Source organism: Mesoplodon bidens (assembly GCF_964165515.1).
Source record: "Mesoplodon bidens genome assembly, chromosome: 14".
Classification (NCBI taxonomy): domain Eukaryota; kingdom Metazoa; phylum Chordata; class Mammalia; order Artiodactyla; family Ziphiidae; genus Mesoplodon; species Mesoplodon bidens.
This window is the reverse complement of record NC_138170.1, coordinates 1,611,409-1,624,246: the sequence shown is the minus strand read 5'-3', so window position 1 is coordinate 1,624,246 and position 12,838 is coordinate 1,611,409. Positions and strand designations below refer to the sequence as shown.

Genomic DNA, 12,838 nt, shown 5'->3' with positions numbered 1-12,838 from the left:
TGTGGTCCTTAACCCCTTAGAGGGGCTTCAGCCAGAAAACCTCCCTCCTACAGCCCAAGTACAGGATGGCTGTGGTCCTTAACCCCTTAGAGGGGCTTCAGCCAGAAAACCTCCCTCCTACAGCCCAAGTACAGGATGGCTGTGGTCCTTAACCCCTTAGAGGGGCTTCAGCCAGAAAACGTCCCTCCTACAGCCCACGTACAGGATGGCTGTGGTCCTTAACCCCTTAGAGGGGCTTCAGCCAGAAAACCTCCCTCCTACAGCCCAAGTACAGGATGGCTGTGGTCCTTAACCTCCTTCCTCCCTCCTTCCCTCTAAGACCTGGCCTCCCCCATGCCGAATCAGGGCCACTCACCTCAGGTCACTCGAGCAGCTGTCCTTGGCCATCCACACAGGTGACCAACGAGGAAATAGCGATTGACTGCCGCCTGGGGCTGAAGGAAGGACGGCCCTTCTCCGGGGTCACGGCCTGCATGGACTTCTGTGCCCACGCCCACAAGGACCAGCATAACCTCTACAACGGGTGCACGGTGGTAAGGAAGCCTGCGGCCTGTCACAGCCCCACCTGAGAGACGGTCCTGGGAGGGCGCACACCTGTTCTCCGCAGATAGGTGGGCTCAAGGCAGGGAGGGACCCTGCCAGACGACAGGGAAATGCAGGGGCGAGGCTCCTGGGAAATGCAGGGGCGAGGCTGGCTTGGGCGCTGCAGAATGCAGCCTCTTGGGCACCCAGTGTCTCCCAGTTCTCTAAAGTGTGGCTCCAGGTCTCTCTCAGCACTAGGATTTAAGTCCAAACAGCCTTTTGATTCGTTCATTGAGCGAATGTTTATTGTGCCTCAGGTACTGCTCTAGATGCCGGGGGATAAACTGGACAGGGTGCTGCCCCCAAATGTGATAGAACGTCCGGTAGCGAGGAGGGCTGTGAGCAGCAGGTGAAGTAGGCGAAGGGCTGAACCGACGGCAGGGGCCGTGTCACACGGCACGGAGAGAGGCCTGTGTGAGGAGGGGCACCTGAGCACAGACGCGGAAGGAACGGGCTGACCGCGTGAGGCGGGGGTGCTCCAGGCAGAAGGGGTGGCGCAGGCGGAGGCTCAGAGGAGCGAGATGAGAGGGCCAGGGGCCGGGGCGAGGGCACAGGGAGCGCGGGAGGCCCTAAGGTCTCATTGATAAAGTCAGAGGCACTCTCTTGCTCCTGCAGATGGAGAACAAAGTATGTTGGGGTAGGGGTGGGTGGGGGAGAATCAGAGCAAGCAGGCCAGGTAGGAGGCTGGGACACGTGTCCAGGCCAGAGGTGACAGGGCTTGGGCAGGAGTGAGGGTGGGGTGTGGGGAGTAATTGGACAGGCTGTGGGTTGATCTTGAAGACGTAGGTGAGAGTAGTTGCTGATGGGGTGGACCTAGGATGTGCGAGTTGCTTGAGCAACGAGGCAAGTGTTGGTGTTGACTGAGATGTAGCATATCAGGAGAGACCAGTTTTGGGGTGAAACTCAATAATTCTCTTTTGAGATGCCTGCTAGATGTCCAGGTGGAGATGTGGAGTAGGCAGGGGAGAGGGAGGGTCTGGAGAAGTGAATTTGAGACTGGAGAGCACTGAGTTCATAGTTAGGGCCACGAGCCTGGGTGCAGGCGCCCGAAGAGTGAGTGCAGACGGAAAAGAGAGGAGGTGTGGGCTTGGCGGGGGGCACCCTGGAAGGGGTGATGGGGCTGTCTTCTCTGCTTTTTAACTAGGTCCTAGGAGACAGGGCTCCCAGGGGGGCTGTGGAAGAGGCAAGGGCACGGGCATATTCACCTGAAAGGGGGCTCCCAGAGTCGGTGTAGCTTGTGTCCCCAAGGGGATGAACGGCCCAACCCGAGGATTTCATTTCTCCACCTTGTCCTCCTTCCCCAGGTCCAAGACTGAGAAGCAAGATGGGGCGGGCTTCTGTCTACACTGTGCTGTGAGGGTCTCCAGCTGAAATACAGAGAGAGAAGGGGGGCCCTCCAGGATTAGGAGAGGGGCAGGGAGGGGGACGGGGCACCGAGAGACAGGAGCACAGGGAGGCTACTTGGGTCCCAGAGCTTCCGGAGTTTGCAGTGAAGAATAAGTGTTTTCCAAAACTGAATAATATTTTTTGTTCTAATTAAACAATTATTTGTTGTAAAAAATAATTTTAATAATACGAGAAAGTATAAAGTAAAAACGCCTGAAATCTCATAGCTAACCTGTGTTAGCATCGTGATGACCATCCATTTCAGACACCTGAATGTATGTGTGTGTGCACAGTTGTATACATTTTACACATTATGTGTGTGTGCACAGTTGTATACATTTTACACATTATGTGTATGTGCTGTTCCATGATCTTGCTTTTCTTAACTCAAGAATATGTGGTGGACAACTTGCTGGTCAGTGGATATAGGCAGCACGTACTAAGGCTGTGTGTGTGGCTGTGCCACCACTTATCGACCAGTCTGCTATGGATGGCAGTCAGTGCTTTCGTACTCCTCTGTAAACCACAGGGAGGACGTCCTCAGCACAGCTTTGTGCAGTGGCCCCAGGATAAGGACACTTACAGCCTTGGAGTGCTCATTTGGCAGCTCACTGGGCAGCAGTAGGGTTTGTCAGGAGGCAGAGAGGGGAGAGAATAGCCCAGAGCTTTACTGGGGATTTCGTAGAACGGAATGGGCAAGGTAGGATAAGTAAGCTGAATAAGTTGAGGATGGATAGTTTGAATAATTTCTGCAGGCTCTGGGCTATAGAGGTGGTCCCTAGTTGTCAATACCTAGCCCTGGAGTGATTTAAGGCAGAGAGAATATCTGCTTGGTGTGTGAGAGTTTTATAAAGGAGATGGTTGGGGGCGGGGACTCTGGGTTGGTTGGTGTGTGTATCAGAGTTGCACTGGCAGGGGATCATTTGCTATCTATAGGAATCAGCTCGTCCTAGGGGAGGGACAGTCCCTCCAGGATCAAGGCCCCAAATGCCACAACATCAGGAATACAGAAAATAAAATATAGTCAATATAAGAGCAAAACGTAAATGAGAAAAAAATCAAACCTTATTAGTAATCAGAGAAACACATACCAACGACGAGATACATTCTGATAACAGGCAAAAGTTTTAAAGAAATTAATAGCAAAAGTATCGGCAAAAGTGTAGGAAAATTGAAACTCACTCTGCTAGTGTAAGTGAAACACTGACGATAATCATTTTGGAGCGCAGTTCGGCAATATGTGGCAGTTCTGCCTCACGGCGTTTATTCTAAGGAATTAAGTATCTTAGAAAATTCAGTGAAAAGGATAAAAGTATTATTTATGATAGGGAAACAGGTTTAAATGGTCATGAGGGATGAGTTAAATTAACACATTGATACAGTGGAATAATATTGTGTGGCTCTTAAATCATATGGGGGAAGCATATTTAACATGTAAGAAGATATACTGTGTTAAGAAAAAGAAGTTATTCTAAAACCGTATGCATAATATAAATGATCCTATTTAATTATTAAAAAGTGAGTGTGTTCTTAATAACATTAAAGTCTAAAAGAAAAAAAAGTGAGTGTGTATATGACCAAGTATATACAAGGGTTATTTCTACTTGGTGGGATTATGGAGATCATTTTTATGTCCTTTGTGTTGGCCTAAATCTTCTACAACCAGCACATATAATTTTCAACTTTAAGGGCCAAAGGCGGCTGAGTGTTGAAGGCAGGGAGGATCGTGGTGGGAGGTCCGAGGTCCGTGTGACGACACGTAACGGCAGTGACGGCAGTGGACGGCAGTGGACGGCAGAGCACAGCCCCCGGTCGTGACCTGGCCCCTTTCTGGCCGTGTGACCCTGAGCCGGTCATCTTACCCCCCCCCCCCGCCCCAGAGCCTTGTTAGACAAAGTGAACGGATGTGCTTTGAAAACTGGCGAGCAGACTCTAAACGCTGGTGATACCGTTACTCTATAAAGCAAGACAGATGCGCTTTTTAGATGCTCCGGAAAGTAACAGCGGGTAGCTGGGGCTGGGCCGGTGTGGGGAGGGGGCGGCCTTGTGCGCGGGATGCTCAGCCCCTCCCGCTCGGCGTCTGGCTACCCCAGCCCCAGGCACCCTCCCCGTCTCTGTGTTTGGGGCAGGTCTGCACCCTGACCAAGGAAGACAATCGCTGCGTGGGCAAGATCCCCGAGGACGAGCAGCTGCACGTACTGCCCTTGTACAAGATGGCCAGCACGGACGAGTTCGGCAGTGAGGAGAACCAGAGCGCCAAGGTGGGCAGCGGGGCCATCCAGGTGCTCACCGCCTTTCCCCGCGAGGTCCGGCGCCTGCCCGAGCCCGCCAAGTCCTGCCGCCAGCGGCAGCTGGAGGCCCGGAAGGCGGCAGCCGAGAAGAAGAAGGTTCAGAAGGAGAAACTGAGCACCCCTGAGAAGATCAAGCAGGAGGCCCTGGAGCTGGCTGGCATCCCCGCCGACCCAGGTGTGTGGGGACAGGGTGCCCGGCGGGGGTGGCGCGGGCACTGTCGGGTGGGGGGCCCTGGACGGCTCCCTTACCGCCGCCCTACCTGCTTTGAGGTAGGATTCCGTACAGAAAAGTCCTGGGGTCTCTCAGCCACTGGACCATCGATTATCTTAATGTTGTCAGTCAGCGCCATAGCTGCAGCAGCCCCGGGAAACCAGGCCAGATGGGAGGCCCCCGGGAGCCGAACGAAGGAGGTCTCCCTGTCCTCCCAGCGGGCAGCCGGGCGTCCCCCCGGCTCACCCGCTCTCCTCGCTGCGGAAGGTACCGAGGCGGCGGGCGTGTGGTCTGCAGCAGGGTTTTCGGGAGTGGGGCGGCCCTCGGCCCTGCAGTGAGGCCGGGTGGAGTTCGCTAGAGTCGGGAAGAATGACAACGCCGGAGCCCTGGGCTCTGCCGGCTGCTCTTCTGGGGCTTCGAGGGGCCGGGCCGCGCTGCGCCGCACCGGGAGCAAGTCCAGCCTCGCTCGTCTCGCCCGCGCAGCAGAGGAAACCTCTTGGCAACAGGGAGCGTCCGTCTCTGTGCGTCTCTGTGCTTCTTCTCTGTCTTGCCTCCTGTCTTCCTCAGGCCTGTCTCTGAAGGGCGGATTGTCCCGGCAAAGCCTGAAGCCCTCTCTCAAGGTGGAGCCCCAGAACCACTTCAGCTCCTTCAAGTACAGCGGCAACGCGGTGGTGGAGAGCTACTCGGTGCTGGGCAGCTGCCGGCCCTCCGACCCGTACAGCGTGAACAGCGTGTACTCCTACCACTCCTACTATGCACAGCCCGGCCTGGCCTCCGTCAACGGCTTCCACTCCAAGTACGCGCTTCCGTCACTGGGCTACTATGGCTTTCCATCCACTAACCCCGTCTTCCCCTCGCAGTTCCTGGGTCCTGGCACCTGGGGGCACAGTGGCAGCAACAGCAGTTTTGAGAAGAAGCCAGACCTCCACGCTCTGCACAACAGCCTGAGCCCAGCCTACGGTGGTGCTGAGTTTGCCGAGCTGCCTGGCCAGGCTGTTCCCACAGACACCCACCACCCTGCTCCACACCACCAGCAGCCTGCTTACCCAGGCCCCAAGGAGTATCTGCTTCCCAGGGTCCCCCAGATCCACCCAGTGTCCAGGGACCCCTCTCCCTTTGTACAGAGCTCCAGTTGCTACAACAGATCCATCAAGCAAGAGCCGGTAGATCCGCTGGTCCACGCCGAATCTGGACCCAGAGAGCCTGGCAAGTTGGGCAAAATGCCTTTGCCCGAGGCGTCTCAGAACGGGGGACCCAATCACCTATGGGGACAGTACTCAGGAGGCCCAAGCGTGTCCCCCAAGAGGACTAACAGCGTGGGTGGCAGCTGGGGTGTGTTCCCTCCTGCGGAGAGCCCTGCCGTCGTCCCCGATAAGCTCGGTTCTTTCGGGGCTGGCTGCCTGACCCCTTCCCACTTCCCAGATGGCCAGCATCAGTGGGGGTTATTCCCTGGCGAGGGACAGCAGCCAGCCCCGCAGCCTGGAGGACGGCTGCGGGGCAAGCCGTGGAGCCACTGCAAGTTTGGGAACGGCACCTCGGCCTTGGCTGGGCCCAGCCTAACTGAGAAGCCATGGGCGGTAGGAGCCGGGGATTTCAACTCTGCCCTGAAAGGTGGTCCCAGAATCCAAGACAAGCTGTGGAGCCCCCTGAAAGGGGAGGAGGGAAGGATTCCAACCCCAGGGGTGAGCCAGCTGGACAAAGCCTGGCAGTCCTTTGGCATGCCCCTGGGCCCCACTGAGAAGCTGTTTGGGGCCCTGAAGACCGAGGAGAAGCTGTGGGATCCCTTCAGCTTGGAGGAGGGGACGGCGGAGGACCCCCCCGGCAAGGGCACGGCCAAGGAGGAGGGGGGCGGCGGGGGCGGCGGCGCTGCTGGGGCCGAGGAGGCAGAGGAGGAGCTGTGGTCCGACAGTGAACACAACTTCCTGGACGAGAACATCGGCGGCGTGGCCGTGGCCCCCGCTCACGGCTCCATACTCATCGAGTGTGCCCGGCGGGAGCTGCACGCCACCACGCCCCTCAAGAAGCCCAACCGCTGCCACCCCACCCGCATTTCGCTGGTCTTCTACCAGCACAAGAACCTCAACCAGCCCAATCACGGGCTGGCCCTCTGGGAGGCCAAGATGAAGCAGCTGGCCGAGAGGGCGCGGGCGAGACAGGAGGAGGCCGCCCGGCTGGGCCTGGGCCAGCAGGAGGCCAAACTGTATGGGAGGAAGCGCAAGTGGGGGGGTGCCGTGGTCCCCGAGCCCCAGCATAAGGAAAAGAAGGGGCTTGTCCCCACCCGGCAGGCGCTGGCCGTGCCCACGGACTCAGCAGTCACCGTGTCCTCGTACGCCTACACGAAGGTCACGGGCCCCTACAGCCGCTGGATCTAGGTGCCAGGGTGCCAGGGAGCCAGCGTACCTCAGCGTCGGGCCAGGCCCGAGCTGCCTCTGTGGTGCTTTCGCCCTCACACCTGGGGGCGGGTTGGGGGTGCAGAAGTCTTTTTATCTATATATACATATATAGATACGCATATATATGTATTTATGGTCCAAACCTCAGAACTGACCCGCCCCTCCCTTCCCCCCAATTCCCCAGCACTTTGAAGAAGAAACTACGGCTGTCGGGTGATTTTTTCGTGATCTTAATATTTATATCTCCACGTTGGTTTTTTTCCTCCCTTGTTTGGGGGGGCCTTTTATTTTCTCTTGTTTTTAAAACTCTATCCTTGTATATCACAATAATGGAAAGAAAGTTTATAGTGTCCTTTCACAAAGGAGTAGTTTTAAATTCCATTTAAAATGTGTATTTATTGGATTTTTTAAAAAGTGACAATTGTAATGGTAAAGGATCGGCAGGAAAGGCCAGAAGCGCTCATTCCTGCCCAGTCGTGCTGGGCCTGGTGAGCCTGGCCCTCTTGGGAGCTGACAAGGTTCTCTCAGCCATCGGCCCCTCATGAGCCAAGTGCAGGTTGTAGCCACCCACTGCATCCCTCCTGACAGACATGCCTTCCCTTCACGGCGGGGGGGGAGCCCTCAGGACAGCTTCTGTCCTCTCCGGTAGGATGGGGGAATCTGTAGAAAAACAGCTGGGGTCCCTTGTCCAGTCACCGGCTTGGAGTCGGGGATGGGGGCAGGTGCACCTCAGGCCAGGCACCTGAGATGCCGGCATAGATTTTCCCAGAAACCAGGTTGGAAGTAGACAGCTTCAAGCTTGCTAGTCTCCACACTGAATCCTCTCTGTCCCTTAGCTATCAAGTCACGTGATACCGTGGTCCCCTCGGCAGCACCTCGGGATGGAGCTGGAATCGAGAGGTTCTCAGGAGCCTTTTCCACCGAGCTGACTAGCCAACGAATAACTGGCTGAAGGAATTTGTCTTAGTGGCAGTTTAAAAAAAAAAAAAAAAATGCCCCAAAGTCTGTGCTGATACCGAAAAGGGCTACTGTATCTTTAAAAACGGGAAGTTGAACCCAAGCTGTGAAAAGCCAGTGGTGCTGTAGTGTTGTGCTGGGACTTCTTGACTCGGGCAGGCTGCGTCTGCAGGAGCTCCACACAGCAGTATGACAGCGGTAGCGCATCTCCTTATCCCTGGATTTCACATTGGACAGTGGTGCATGCCTCATACCTGAGCCCACCCCCTCCATGCTCTCACCTGGGGGGTGGGCCTACACTTAATGATTTTAAAATGCAAGAGTCAAACATTTTCAGCAGGTAGCTATGATTTTCCTCCCTAATTGGTGCCATTTCTCTATTTGGTCATTTTCTCCTTTCCTTCCTCCCCTCTCCACCCACTTGAACATGCCCGTTCTAAAATTCTGGTGCATTCCTTCAGTTCTTTGAAATGAGAATGTGGTGCTTAATTTTTTCAACATTGTTGAGAGAGGTTGGGCCTGACAGGCGGAAGCAACATGCGTTGACAGCAAGTCAGACTTCTTGGAGTGTCTGTTTTTCCTGTGGTATTAGCAGAAATTATATCCAGCTACCCATGTGGATGTGTGTGGTGAGTGGGAGGCTTCCTAAGGACCCAGAGGGGACTGTGGCCCCACAGTGAGTGACAGCCAAGCCCTGAGATAGACATCGGATATTTATTGAGCAGTTTTATTCAGATGTGGGTCTTCATAAAATGAATTTAACAATCAGATGATTATGCTAAAGGCAAGTTCCTGAGCTTCCAGGTGCCTTGTGTAAGAGCTGAGAACTGACCCGCTGGGTGTTTACTGTAACTGTTCCAGAAGCACTGGCGGAGAGTCGCTGTGAGATGTCCTGAGCATTTATGTGGTCTGGTTTTAACTGTAAATAGTGAAAAACAAAATTTTTTTAAGCACTTTTGCCTAGATTTAAACAGCAACTTGAAAAAAAAGTATGTTTTAACATGTAATTGTGGGAGAAATTGTAAATAGTAGCTGAATATTTAACGTGCTTTGTCTATCCTTCACTTTTACCATATTCTGTAAAGTTGCATTTATTTTACAGGACAAAAATGAAATATTATTGCTTTTGAAATAAATACCCAAGAGCTTATCAGGATTTCGAATTATTCAGAACTCAGATTTATAGGAAAACCTCTGACCTTCAGTTTGACAAGCTAAAGGAAGCAGAGTCTTTAATGAGCATGCTGATTTTCTAGTTTTGAGGAAAAGTTGGGTCCTTTAAATGCTATTTTGCTTATCGCATCAGTACTTTTATGCAGGTCTCATTTGACTCCGTGCTTAGGTAGATGCGGGGGTGCCTTGAAAACTTCATTTTAAATTATCTTAAGCAAGAAATACAATATTTTACAAAACATTTGGAGAATGTGACCGTCTGTATGACCCGGGAAAGCCCCAGGTTGGCTGTTGGTTTGGAAGGTCCTGAGTGTAACCCAGGTGATTCTGATGCTTGGCATGTATGAATCTCCTTGATGTGTGTTAAATAGACTCTTCCCCTCATCCCCCTTTGGTAGCAAAGCCATTAGATGAAAGAAGAAACCAATACAAGCTCCAAGCATGTGATGTCTGTCCCCCCAGCCCGAACAGCCTTCGGTTCATAAATTCTAGATCAGCAAATAGGCTGCTGAGAAGTGAGTCAAGAGGCAGTCTCCATTGGACGTCCCCATGCCCTTCAGAACGGTGTTTCAGAAATTAGGTGGTGCTGTTGCCATGCTTAAGCCCATGCTGATTTTTACACACTACATGTATAACCTACCTCAAATCTCAGTCATTAAATTAGCATGCTTTAGACGTATGTTTAAAAAGTAACTATGCACAGCTCTTTATCCCCCCCCTTGCTGCTGAAGGTTTCTTAAAGAGAAAAATCAAATTTTTATTTTTTACTGGCACTATCATTTTTTAAGTCCTAAAGATGATTAACAGACGTTTTTATCATGAGAAGAAAAATAAAGCCATTGCAACTAAAGAACCTAACAGCATGATCAAGTTTTAATAATAGTATAGCAGCGGAAATGATGGAGTCTTAAGAGTCATCCCCAGTGTGCCCTGTCCACAGATGCCATCCACATGCAGTGCAGACATTTGGTTCTTCTTTTGTTTTGTTTTCCCTGCCTTGTGCTTGCAAGGAAAGTACTTGCAAAGTTTTGTGCTAAGAGGTCTTTAAAATAAAAATCGCTTTGCGGCAGGTTCTCGCAAAATAACTGGTGCTAGCTTAAGAAACCGTTATCTAACCATCAGAAATCTTGAGTGAGGTGTTTCATGGATTTTGAGGTTTCTTGTTTTTGTTGTTGTTTGGTGTGTTTGTTGGCAGGGCCTAGGCTTCCCACACTGGCTTCGTGGGTACTGCTTTGCTGTCTCGCTGAGATGACAGGTATGCATGGGAAGAGATCATACCCACCCCTCTTGGTCCTTTCACCAGCCTCTTTTGGAAACAGTAGTTTGCAGAACAAGGGACTTTTAAAGTGCTAAAGTAAGGAAAGAAAGAGCAGATCTTAACTGCTTTGTACCCGACAGCAGTGGGTGTGTGAGGACGGGTGACAGTGAGTAAGTTGATGATAACCTGATTCCATTGAGAGAACCCGGCCAGGCTTCATGAAGTTAACCACCGCCAGATCTCACACCAAGGCAGCGCTGTGGAAAATTAAAATGATAGCCCTGACGTGCCTCAACCAATCTCTCTTTCCTTTTGTTACTGAAATGTGTTTTATGGACTAGGAAGCATTTTTATGAATTGAAATAGTATAAATAAAATGGTGCTATGGTGTTTTAATGTGACTGTCCCTGATCCTGTCCTGCTGAGGTGCTATCAAGGTTCTGAAACCACAACCAACCAAAAACAAGGTGGGCTCCAGTCTCTCTTGGCTTCTCCCCCCCGGTGCTGTCGCCGTAGACCTCTGTTTACGTGCTAGAACCTGCTCTGAGCAGTTTTTCTGTTTTGTTTTATTCTTCCCTTGCTGGCCAAATAGAAAGGCAAGTCTCGAAGGCAGCCAGCCCCCTTTCTACGACGGGGGACGGGCCTTCCTGGCTTGGAGGTGGCGGGCGCTCTCGTCTCACATCTGTCCTCTTAGGCCTGATAAGAAAGGAGGTGTGAAGGGCTCTTTTCTTTTTTTTTTTGGAGGAAGGGGCGTTGGGTACTCCTGCCTCTTCTGACGTGGCAGGCACTCTCATCGCCGACACACATTTTCCTCCTGCAGCCCGGGGTGCCAAGTAGACGTCTCTGGGGGTCCCAACGGTGCTCTGCATGCCAAGGTGGGCCAGATGGGCCTCCTTCCTCACCGAGCGCTGGCCAGGGCCGTGGTGGGCAGGTGTCTCCCTCCTTAGCTCCCCACAGCCTTCGCCCCAGCAATGCTTCTGCTTCTCACTGGGAGCCCCTCATGTTCAAACTTAGAGGAAGGAGCTTTCTTTGCTCACTCTGTGCCACTGAGGCTCTTTTTAGTTGGTGCTATTCTAAATTCCTTCTTGGGTCCACAAAAGCTGATATTTTAAAAACTCAACAGGAAGCTCCCATTTTGTGTCATCCACTGTCAAAGTAATTTTTTTAAATACCTCAAAACGGGACATCATGACAACTTCGGTAAAGGAGATTCCTTGAGGGTCTGATACATACAGGTTGTCCATTTGATGACATACCTGACCTTGAAGAATCTGGGGTCACTTTGGTTTTCATTCTTCAGTTAAAATGGCAGAACGCCTAAAGGAAGGACTGTGGTTGACTTTATTTCGTTTCCTTTTTTTGCTTTTGAATAAAATGTGAATTTCCCATGCCCATCTCATCGAGCTTTCTCAGTCATTGTTGCTGTCATTTGAAATGACTCCCTCAAAACCTAGTTTTATCAGCCAGCTGCATCTGCTGTAGTACACGGCCAACTTCAACATACCCTGGACCAAAAGGAACATTTGTGGGGGTGCATACCCCCAGCATAGGTTATACAGTCCCACACCCACGTGTGCAAAGAGTTTTTCCGTGTGTGAGGCCCCTGTCTTGGCGCTCCCAGCCCTTCCTTCTGCAGAGCTGCCGACAAGAGCAAAGCAATAGGCTTCTTCCCTGAGCAGAGACTGCAGCACAGAAATGCAAAGTCTAAAGTTGCTTTTGGCCTAAGAATCCGTGAGAATTGGCCTACTTCCTTGTTTGCTTCTATTCTGATATCAGGGATGCTTTTTGTAGTGGTATTGTTTGCTCTCTTTTCTCATTTTGACTACCTGTCATTCAGGGATAACTCATCGTTATTCACATGAGGATTTAAAAAATACTATTTGGCTCATTTGAACCTCCAAATTTTTCTTGGTTCCAGTACTTTTTTTTCTTTGGAGGGGAAAAAGGAGGAGAAAAACAGGAGCGATGTAATTTCTTTTTCACATATTCTCGTTTAAAAAACAAGAAACAAGGACAGGTCATATTGTGGCATATTACTGCATTAGACTTCATCTAGAACCCCTGTAGCTTTTTGGTGTGTTTTATTTCTTCTCTCTTTGAATTCCTGTTTGGTTACTTGGCTTCCAATGGAGGTGAACTTAACAACCATACTTGAATATTCCGTCTTGACTTTGTAACTGTGGCTACTTGAAATGAAGTTTATCTGGGGTTGATGGATGAATGGTAGATTTTTGCAATGTCTCAAGGCAATAGGATGTGTATTATTAAACTGTAGATATTCTTAGTACAGTAAATTTATGCCGATAATTTTATTTTGTATAATTTTTACCTTTTTGTTAATATTTTTCCTCCCACTTTCTTGGTTTTGCCTCCTGAGCTACCCTCCGTGCCCTCCCTTCTCCCCCAGTGTTTCAGCAGATTTGATTTAGGGTGCCTAGAAATTGCAAGTATGTATCCTTTTTTGATTTGTATTTTATTATAATTTACACAAACAACTGGGTTTGTGAACTGTATTACTCCTGGTATCTTTAAAATATTGTGGGTGTTTTAATAAATTTTATATTTATTTTTTGCACTCAAATTCTGT

General features: G+C 51.0%; 1 protein-coding gene across 6 annotated transcripts in view; it reads left to right on the top strand.

Moving 5' to 3' along the window:
* The window catches only part of TET3 (tet methylcytosine dioxygenase 3), a 111,258-nt gene extending 98,467 nt beyond the window's left edge, over positions 1-12,791 (top strand). For all 6 annotated transcript variants that reach the window (XM_081254660.1, XM_081254659.1, XM_081254661.1 and 3 more), the window contains 3 exons: positions 396-533; positions 4,098-4,434; positions 5,038-12,791. In XM_081254660.1, the coding sequence (XP_081110786.1) occupies positions 396-533; positions 4,098-4,434; positions 5,038-6,842 (2,280 nt within the window). In that variant the 3' untranslated portion in view covers positions 6,843-12,791. The remainder of the gene's footprint in view (positions 1-395; positions 534-4,097; positions 4,435-5,037) is intronic.
* Positions 12,792-12,838: the final 47 nt, after the last annotated feature.